This window comes from Mandrillus leucophaeus, unplaced genomic scaffold (assembly GCF_000951045.1).
Source record: "Mandrillus leucophaeus isolate KB7577 unplaced genomic scaffold, Mleu.le_1.0 Scaffold643, whole genome shotgun sequence".
In the NCBI taxonomy this organism is placed as follows: domain Eukaryota; kingdom Metazoa; phylum Chordata; class Mammalia; order Primates; family Cercopithecidae; genus Mandrillus; species Mandrillus leucophaeus.
Window position 1 is genome coordinate 1,659,516 of NW_012106953.1, and position 10,916 is coordinate 1,670,431.

General features: G+C 39.5%; 1 protein-coding gene across 1 annotated transcript in view; it reads right to left on the reverse strand.

Annotated features, from left to right (window-relative positions):
* Window positions 1–1,606: 1,606 nt before the first annotated feature.
* Window positions 1,607–10,916, reverse strand: part of MAML2 (mastermind-like 2 (Drosophila)) — a 372,408-nt gene continuing 363,098 nt past the window's right edge. Inside the window, exons 4-5 of the mRNA XM_012000955.1 lie at window positions 9,478–9,589; window positions 1,607–4,981 (exon numbers count right to left, since the gene is read on the reverse strand). Coding sequence (XP_011856345.1) covers window positions 3,966–4,981; window positions 9,478–9,589 — 1,128 coding nt within the window. The 3' untranslated portion in view covers window positions 1,607–3,965. The remainder of the gene's footprint in view (window positions 4,982–9,477; window positions 9,590–10,916) is intronic.

Consider the following 10,916-nt stretch of genomic DNA (forward strand, 5'->3'; position numbering starts at 1 on the left):
CGGGGACTAATTAAAATGTCAATTTCAGGCCGGGCCTAGTGGCTCACGCCTGTAATCCCAGCACTTTGGGAGGCTGAGGCGGGCAGATCACGAGGTCAGGAGATCAAGACCATCCTGGCTAACACAGTGAAACCCCGTCTCTACTAAAAATACAAAAAATTAGCTGGGCATGGTGGCAGGTGCCTGTAGTCCCAGCTACTCGGGAGGCTGAGGCAGGAGAATGGCATGAAACCGGGAGGTGGAGCTTGCAGTGAGCAGAGATCGCACCACTGCACTCCAGCCTGGGCGACAGAGCGAGACTCCGTCTCAAAAAAAAAAAATTCAATTTCATTATTGGTTTATTAACAATGCTAATAAAAAAGATAATGTCACATACTTTTTTAGTAGAGGGGAAAGGGACAACGAGAGCTTAACAACATATTTAGACAGCAGTGCAGGAGAATTTGGAATGGTTCTTCTTGCCTCCTCTAAAGGCCCATCTTACTCTCAACCTCGACTCTCAAGAAGGACTGTGTAAATATGTCCATTCGGGCTGTATTTACCTAGCCTGTGTTCACTAGCCTGGTCTGACCAAACGCCACACAGCAGGCCAGGCAAATTTCCACAGTGCCTGAGAATTAGTCTGTATTTCCCCAGTATTTAGTAGATGCCATGCATATAGAATGTTAATATAAACTTTTTAAGTGAACTAAAGAACACTGAGGCAAGTCAACATTTCACTCGTTTAGAAGCTTCCTAGACTAAACTTGCCTTTAAGTACCCATTATTATGAATAGTTTTCAGAACTTTGCATAATGAAGCAACAATATTGTTGGTGACTGAAAGTATGATTTCATTAACTACTTCTGAATTTTTTTTTTTTTTTTTTTTTTGAGACGGAGTCTCACTGTGTTGCCAGGCTGGAGTGCAGTGGCACAATCTGGGCTCACTGCAACCTCTGCCTCCCGAGTTCAAGTGATTCTCCTGCCTCAGCCTCCTGAGGAGCTGGGACTGCAGGTGCCTACCAACACACCCGGCTAATTTTTTGTATTTTTAGTAGAGATGAGGTTTCACCATGTTGGCCAGGATTGTCTCCATCTCTTGACCTCGTTATTCACCTGCCTCGGCCTCCCAAAATGCTAGGATTACAGGCATGAGCCACCACGCCCGGCCTACTTCTGAATTTTTTAAAACAGTTTTTTACACATGAAATTATACACAATACAACATACTTGTTTTACAAGTTGAAATCTTTACCATTATGGTACGGTTACAGTAATGCAGGTAATATTAGTGCGTTCACTTAGAGCAGAGTTATCTATCTTCATAGGGCTTAACACAAAGCCAAGACCGAGTTACTTGCTTAAACTGCTTTCTAGTCTTTGACTTAGAACAAAAAAGAAAAATTACTTCTACCTCCTCTCTATGTCAGGATGATAAACAATGCCAACAATTAAGTGGTCTGGTATTTCTATAAATGGCAGATTGTATTCCAATAGCTCTTAAGTTGTAAATCTTAAGGTTTTAGCTAAATATGTCTATCAAATTGTTGTTATCTCTGCTTTCAGGAACATTATGTCATCTTTGGTAATAGGCTGCTAACAAACAGAAACTACAGACTATACCATGTTTTCCCAAAGAATCCTGTATTTTAATGAATAGCTGAATAAATAGACATTAATTATGAAATTCACATTAAGATAGAAGAAAATCCAAACATTCTGATTGCTTTATCTCTTAAATTTGATAACTACTACAAAACATACTATTTATGTTAGGGTAAAAATAAGCCGACTCACAGGAGTGTAACTGGGAAGTGCTGGCAGATATATACAGTAACATGGAGGAGCCATACAATAAAAGCGTTTATATGTACATCTTTTTTTTTTCTTTTTATATGGAGAAATGCTGTCTTATAAAATGGGAAAACACACAGTAGACTACATGCAACAAGGACCAATACAATGTGCACAGCAGAAGAATCAAATAAGACAAAAGAACTATGGGTTTAAAAAAGAATTTGGGAGCAGGACAAAAAACAAGGATTGAAACCTGGAATGCTTTCTTATTGAGGTTTCAGAATATAAATTTGTCTAAGAAGCCTCTTGATAGTTTTCAAAAGTTCCCACTCAACCACCTATGGTTTAAGTGTAGAGCTAAAAATAAACCATCATATTATACAAAACTTTGTATATTAGCATACAAAAGGTAGCAATTTACTTTTTGTATAAAATATAACCTTTTGATAGTATATTTATTTCACATATGTATAAATATAACCCAAAGAATATGTTTTAAGTATTTCTACCAAAATATTCTTTACAAAAGTTTACAAAACAAGTAATTTATTTACATTTACAGCCTAGCACAGGAAAGATTCTGGGCCAGTGATGTTGGTATTGTAAAGAAGGAGAGTGTTTCTAGACATTTTAAAGACTGGGAGAGAGCTTTGCAGAATTTTCAAAGTGTGTTCTTTTTCTTTGAACAGATATTGAAGACTTGGTTATTAAATAACTTCAGCTAAATTACATTTGATATTTGAATATGTGAGCGTATAACTGAAAGGGCTGAAGATAACCTCTGCTCCTCTGTAATTAGGAAAATGATAGTGATATTTTGCATTCATTCCAAATCAGCACACATCTTCCCCATTTTACAGCTGATCTGTATGTGGGCACTGAGGTTAAATGACTCAACAAAAACTCTTTGATATAGTGCTCAGCCCTGAGGGACAAAACCTGGATATGAAGAGTCCAACTAGCACGTGGCAATGATTCATCCCATCAGGGACAGAAGAACGAACAGAACGCTCCTAACAGACCACATTCCATTTCGCTGTTCACCCAAATCCAAATAATATGTCCAATGAAGGACAAATTGTTTTCCCTCTTGATTATGTTTTCCTTCAAATTCCGTGAAATAAATTTGTACACACTGGTACTTGCCTCCCCTGGTTCTTATCTCCAACCAAAACATGATACTTTCTAATCTCGGTTTTAGTCTTCAAACTTCCTTTTCTTGTAAGCCAGCCTCAGTCATCAAAATGAGTAGGGAGGATGAGGCTCAATTTTACTTAGCTTAGGAACAAACCAGCAGGCATCAATCATAATAAGAAACATCCCAGGTTATTTGTAGCCAAATAAATCTCATTTATAGCAATGTCCAGTGGTTTTTTTTTTTTAAGTTAAATCCAGTGCAGAGAGATGTGCACCAATATTTCAGTATGATTAGGACAAGCCTTTGTTATATCTAAAATTTCATTTGGAATGGATTCAGATGTTGGTTGTGGAAGCCAAAATCAAATTGCACAGCTCTATATTTTTGTTTAATCACGAAACACAGCATCTCACTGAAGTAGAGGATTGTGGGAAAATTGTAAAAGTGAGGAGTGAATCTGGGGAAGAAATTCCGTAATCCACTGGATGTTTTCTAGGTTCTCTGACTTTTTCTTAATTAGCACACTGTTTGGTTACTCCAAACAAACCTATAATATTTCAATCTACCCTGCAAGCTTCGGGAAAATTAAATGAAAAGACACAATGGAAAGATTAAACCATACCTATCTATTAGAGCAAATTAAGGAGTTTGTTGCTTGGAACTAGTACCTCCTCATGACATGGGGTTTAAATAAACTACAAGTTCTATTACCTCTTTTTTTTTTTCCAGGGAAAAAGGAAGTTGGTTGGGAAGGCTATTTTACACAATTAATTACACATTGACACCACAGTTCTGTTTGGATAAATTGGATACTGTGTCCTGGAGTTTAGACAGGGAAAAGTGATCCCAATGTTTTACTTTCGGGTGTAAGATTTAAAACAAGAATTTGAACCAAAATGTTCATCACTGCAGTTACTTTCTGCTTTCCATTTTTAAGCATGTCATCTTCATGTAGTCTACCTGAACATCAACAGTTCAGCCTCTACAGAGTTTCTGTAAAATACTGCCTTTTAGTGCTTGGAGTTTGGAAATTGTTTCCCCTTTCTTCTTCAGGAATTGTTCCCCAAGATTTCATCAAGATTGATGTCTTTCATCCAGTCATCATTACCAGGCTCTGTCTTCAATAAAGAATCAATGAAATCAGCATCACTGTTTAGGGCAGGGCCCATGTTATCAGTTTGTTGGCTGAGGAAGTCAAAAGCTAAGTCACTGCTGTGGTCAGTTCCTTGAAAAGCCCTGGAACTTTGGTTGGGTGAAGGAAAATTGCTGGGCGTCAGGGATGGCGGCTGGTTGATGCCCGTCCTCGATTGATTCAATCCTGTTCCTGACTGATTCAAATTAGGCAAAATCTGTGTGCTTAGCTGATTGGGTCTGAGATTCAGACCCCTGAGGGGACCCATGGTTTGTCCATTTAGTGTTTGGCTCATTTGGTTCATGGGTCTCATTTGCACTGCTGGTGTTAACTGGTTAGGAGGAGCCACTGCCCTCTGGGAAAATTGCTGGCTACCTACTGCCTGTTGCAATGGCTGATTTGGGGTATAGGCTGCAGGTGTCCCTGTGGGGAAGCGGACTCCTGCAGATGTCAGGGCTTCTTGCTGTTTGGTTGTTGCTTCTTGAGAGGCCCAGTTTGGTGCACTTGTGTTGGATGTGATCATTACGTTTGATGTTCTCTGTGGTGGCATGCTTGCCATACTATGGGTTAAATTTGGTCTCAGTTGTTGTGAATTGCCAACAGATCCAGCTCCAAAAGTGGCTACATTGTTATTGTTACCTGGCCCTAAGGTAGGTGGCCGTGGCATCATAGGGTTGTTTTGATTTGCTATCAATTGCTTTGGGTTTCTCTGTTGGGTCAATTGATTCATTCCTGAAGTGACACTGTATGTGGTAGGTTGATTACAAGGCAGATTTCCATACATCCCTATGTTCTGAACTGCTGTAGATAATGATGGCATTCTTGTCCCATGAGAAGTAGACAGGAGGCTGGAATTGGAAGTTAAAATGGTGTGTGTTGAAACTGGGTTTGCCAAAGCCTGGTTAGAGTTTAAGCTTATTGTGGATGAGCCACCTGAGAAAAAGAAGAGAATTTTATTAGTTCGTAACAGTATGTTATCTCCTCTGTAATTGCACTTTTCAATAACTCATTAATATGAAACTGCTTTCAGGTGTAAGACAATTTAGGTGAAATAATCATCAAATAAATTATATAAAAGGAACAAGACAGCTTTTGGGAGGAAGGAGCACCCGAGGTCACTCTTTGGTTCACAAGTTTACACATTACAAAAAGAAGACTAAAATAGAATAGTTCTATTTGGTAGGTTTTATTTTATTCCTCTTCTGAAGTCACTGAAGGGAGGTAATGGTCAATCTTCCATTTTAAATTAGCTTTACCATGTTCTAAGTCCAGAGACTATAGTCTTGATTAGTCAGCTCTCATGAAATCCATGTTACTGTTTACCCCAGGTCCAAATGAGAAAGTATGCATGAATGCTACACACGGCTCCTAGATCAATATTCCCAAACTATGGCCTTGAAAATCACATCCCATTCTTTGAATCATCCCCATTCAAGAAGCTGCCCCAGTGGCTTCCCAGTGTTCAAAGGCTAAATCTCCATCTCTTTTTTTTTTTTGAGACGGAGTCTCACTGTTGCCCAGGCTGGAGTGCAGTGGCATGATCTCGGTTCACTGCAAGCTCCGACTCCCAGGCTCACGCCATTCTCCTGCCTCAGCCTCCCGAGTAGCTGGGACTATAGGTGCCCGCCACCACGCCTAGCTAATTTTTTTGCATTTTTAGTAGAGACGGGGTTTCACCATGTTAGCCAGGATGGTCTCGATCTCCTGCCTCGTGATTTGCCCACCTCGGCCTCCCAAAGTGCTAGGATTACAGGCGTGAGCCACTGGTCCTGGCCCAAATGTCTATCTCTTTAAACATCTGGAATTCAATGTTCCAGAAATTATCTCCATAAAGAAAGTCTTCAGTTCCAAGAAGTGTAGTTACTATTGAATTGTTACTCAATGCACTGTGAGTCACCTTTGCTTATGGCATTTCCCTTCCTCACTGAGCTCTAGCTTTTCCTCAAGGCTCAGGCTAAGGCCGAAGCTCTCTATTAAGCTTTCTTTTATCTTCCAGTCTCCTCTCTCCAGCAGTATTTGCCCTTTGAATCTTTCATTTACCACTTAGTATTGGGCAATCCGTGGAGCCTCAAAGTGCCTGCCAGTTAAATTGATGCCTGTCAATAACTGATAGGATACTGACAGAGACCCAGGAGGCAGACAAGGGTCTCCCCCATGCCTTCAAACCTAACACAGCCTGAAGGCTGAAAAACTGGACTGCTGCTCCCGGATGAAGTCTGTTTCCGACTGACTCTTTCTGAATAATGCCCACCTGTGCACTGGGAGGACAGGGTGGAGCCTCGGGAAGTTCACGCCATTTGCAGCAGGGAGGAGCCTGGCCTCTCCTGTTCCTGTGTGGTGACCTGGGGTTCTATCTGTGAGGTGGGAAACCTGCTAGCAGGACTCTCTCTCACTTTACTGAGAGTTATTTTTCCTTTTTGCTCAATAAATTCCATTTTTCCTCATCCTTCTATGTGTCCACGAGCCTAATCTTTCCTGGCCGTGTGACGAGAGCCTGGTTTTAGCTGAACTAAGGAGAAAGTTCTGCAACAATATGGAACAAGTGCTTAAGCCACAGGCTGTGTAATAAGAGGCTCCACACAACAGATAGTGACTAAGCAACATACTGAAATCTTCTTAACTTCTGGAGGGTAAAGTCATCATGAGGAGACATTTTTGGAGGCCAAGATTATCAGAGAGGCCCAGAGAGTCAGAGATTCTGAGAAATACAGAACTTAACACACAAAAGAATATCACAATATCAGTGGATGGGGAGAGCATGTCTGCAGTTGTAAACGTGGGCTATCCCCTGCTGCTTAAGGATACCTAGGTGGTATACATCCTGAAAGACTGAGTGCCAAATGAACACATTAGCCTTGCTATTATTTACAAATAAGCCCCCAACTAGACTACATACCCTTTGAAGGCAAGAGCAGTCTCTTGTATCTCCTTGTGTCTATGTAGCGCATTGTGTAGTTGGCAATGTTTGATGAAGAGAGATAACAGCCAGGTAGGAGACATTTGAACAGTAAGGGAGATGACATACAATGCCAATAAGATTAAGCAATATCATCTTTGTGGGTGAAGATGTGCAGGTGGATGACAGTGATATTGATGATCCTGACCCTGTGCAGGCCTAGGCTAATGTGTGTATGTTTGTGTGTGTGTCTTAGTTTAAAAAATAAAAACAAAAACATAAAATTAAAAAAAATTTTTAAGTAAAATAAGCCAGGCACAGAACCATATGTTCTCATTCATATGTGTAAGCTAAATAAGTTGCTCTCACAGAAGTAGAGAGTAGAATTGTGGTTTCTAGAGGTGTGGAAGATGTGGGGAGAAAAAGTAGAAAGAAGATGGTTAATGGATACAAAATTACAGCTAAATAGGAGGAATAAGTCCTGGTGTTCTATAGCACTCTAGGATGACTATAGTTAAGGATAATTTATACTATGTTTTCAAATACTGAGAAGAGGATTTTGAATGTTCCCAACACAAAGAAATGATAAATGTTTGATGTGATGGTTATGGTAACTACCCTGATCTGATCGTTATACACTGTTTACATACATCAAAATATCCTACCGTACCCCATACATATGAACAATTATATGTCAATTAAAAATAATTTTAAAAATTGTAAGAAAATAGAAAAAAGCTTCTAGAATAAGGATATGGAGAAAAGAATAATTTTGTACAGCTGTACAACGTGATTGTGTTTTAAGCTGTGTCATCACAAAAGTCAAAAGTTTAAACAATTTAAAAGTTGTAAAGCAAAGCAAAAAATTAATGTAAAAGTTATTTATTAAAGAAAGAAATTTTAAAAAATAAGTTTAGTGAAGTCTAAGTGTACAGTGTTTATAAGGTCCACAGTAGCGTACAGTGATACCCTAGGCCTTTGTATTCACGTGCCACTCACTTACTGACACCCAGTAGAACTTCCAGTCTTGCAAGCTCCATTCGTGCTAAGGGCCCTATACAAATGTACCATTTTGTATCTTTTAAATTATATTTTACTGTACCTTTTCTATGTTTAGATACACATACACTTACCATTGTGTTATAACTGCCTACAGTAGCCATCACAGTAACATGCTGTATAGGTTTGTAGACTGGGAGCAATCAGCTATATCATATAGCCTAGGTGTGTAGTGGGCTAGACTATCTAGGTCTGTATAAGTACACTCTATGATGTTTGCACAACAAAATTACCTAACAATGCAATTCTCAGAACATACCCCCATCATTAAGCAACACATGACTGGAAACCACATCTTATCTTTCAGCCTTCTTGAGGACAATCAACTAGAGAATCCTGTTTTTGTCCTGAGGCAAAGTAATCTTGCAGAGTGGAAAACATACATCCCGTTCCTAATATTATTTGCTGTTTTTAGAGACAGTGTCTCAATATGTTGCCCAGGCTGGCCTTGAACTTTTGGGCTCAAGCAATCCTCCCACCTCAGCCTCCAGAATAGCTGGGACTATAGGCATGTGCTACTGAGCCCAGCCCCATTCTCAACTTCAGTTGAAAGAAGCAACCTGTTGTATCTGAGGGGGTTTAAATAAGTCAGGACAACATATTTAAAAGTACACTTAACAGTACCAGGAAATATTAATAAAATAGAGGTGTTCACAGCCTTTCTTTCTTTAGGGAATCTTCTTTGTGGCTTCCTGGACAGATGAAGGTAACAGGTAAGGCAGAGAGAACTTAGGAAACCCAAGAGTATAAGCTTAACTTACATTAGAAAGTGCAGAGAGTTTTAGACAGTTTGGGGCAGAAGTGTATTGAATAGATACTAAATAGGAGAAGGCAGAGCAATATAGGCTGGGTTTGGGAAAGGTTTTTTGGAGTTTAATGAGTGGGAGGAGAGAGAATTTAGGGGACTTTTGTACTTACCATTTATTTTATACTGAGCGAGCTATTAAGAAGATTTGCTTTGTGATTTAAATAGAGTTCAACTTTGGTGTTTTTGAGAGACTCTGTGAAAACTTAATTTGCTTTTCAAGTATTCCTTGGTGGCGGGACCTTTGTCTTTGAAGGAGAAACCTTGGAGATGGGCTCAATGGTGGATACAAAAAGACTAGGATTTGTGAAAGTTACACATGTGCCTGACTAAGAGGGAGAAATGTCTGCTTACCTTCCACTACCTGGGTTAAGGTATATCTTTGGGAGGAGAGTGATTGAACCTAATAGAAAAATATTTAGCTCTTTTGAGTTCTTGGAGGTAGTCCAGAGAGTGGTAAAATATGTGAGTACAGGGCAAGACTGATGAAAAAAAAAAAACCGATGAAAGGACTAAAAAATATTTGTGTAGTCTTGGTATGAAAGCCAAATGGGAGTTAGAAATTCTAAGAAAGATATTACAATCATATGTGAGTTACAGGGATAATTGAAAAATGAATTTTTTTTCCTTTCACAGCTATAACTTTTATGAATTTTTAAGGACACTTACCAGAATACTGAGCAGTTGGTTGCATATTGCCCACATTTCTTCTTTGGTCTTTATAATCTGGAGGTGGCCTTGACAAATGTCGGTTTATCTGATCTTGTGGAGTAATTTTCTCCTTGAGAAAAGATATGAAAACATGTTACATTGCATCATTCCCTTTTCACTTGTGAAAATGCATGTAAAATTTTGTAAAATTTCAGAAAAGTAGTATAAGAACAATTTTTCAATCATGGGTTAGAAATCATGACCTTAGTTTGTAATCCCAATTCAGAGACAAATCTTTTCAATTTCAATAAACTTCCTGTATGGAAGTATAATTTCTACTTCTCCATGACACTCAACGTGTGTTTTGGTTCTAGTAACGTCTTATTTTCTTTATTTTTCAATTCAATGTCAATAAGAACTAAATTTCTGTGATTTTTCAAGATGCTAATTTCTAATTTTATGTGGTAGCACACCTGATATGCTTTGGTAGGTACCTATATATAATTCTGGTCCCACAGAGTGGGGAAAGCACAGGAGGTAGGGTTTTCAGATAAAATACAGAACACCTGGGCATTCTGTATTCTTATTTGCTTTGTTTGTTTGTTTGAGATGGAGTCTTGCTCTGTCGCCCAGACTGGAGTGCAGTGGCACGATCTCGGATCACTGCAAACTCTGCCTCCCAGGTTCAAATGATTTTCCTCCCCTCCGAGCCCTCAGGATTACAGGTGCCCACCACCACGCCCAGCTAATTTTTATATATTTTTTAGTAGAGATGGGGTTTTACCATGTTGGCCAGGCTGGTCTCGAACTCCTGACCTCGTGATCCACCCACGTCAGCCTCCCAAAGGGCTGGGATTACAGGCATGAGCCATCGTGCTCAGCCCTGTATTCTTATTTGTTAAATCCGATAACTCTAGGTAGGGGGAGATGTCAGGAGACACCAACAGGTACGGATATAGGCACTATATGAATTTTATCTCTTTTTTACCTCCTTATAAACAATTCTTAAAAGTAGGCATGATTATTTCCACCTAAGAAATAAGGCAATGGAAGCCTTGTTAGGCTAAGTAACTTGCTCAAGATCACACAGTAGTAGAACCAAGACCGAATCCTGAGTCCCAAACTCAGGCTCTTTCCTAACACACAATACCAGGCCCCTTGCTACTCTGTTTCTCAGCTCCCCATTCTAAAAGCACAGGTTTGCTGCCCTCCCTTCATTTCTTCCATTTGGAATCAGCCTTTTGATTTTTAGAACAGATGAGTTTGGAAGCTAAGAAAAAAAATAGAGACATTCTTTTAATATGTCAATATCCTCAGTCAAAGACCACTAGGAACACAGCTGTTGGCTTTATTACTTGTTGCAGCAAGGGAGAACACACATCATGAGGGGTCACAGGGTATCTCAGTAGGAGAATGTTAGAGAGAATCTGTCCTGAGATTTGGACTTTGAGTGATTT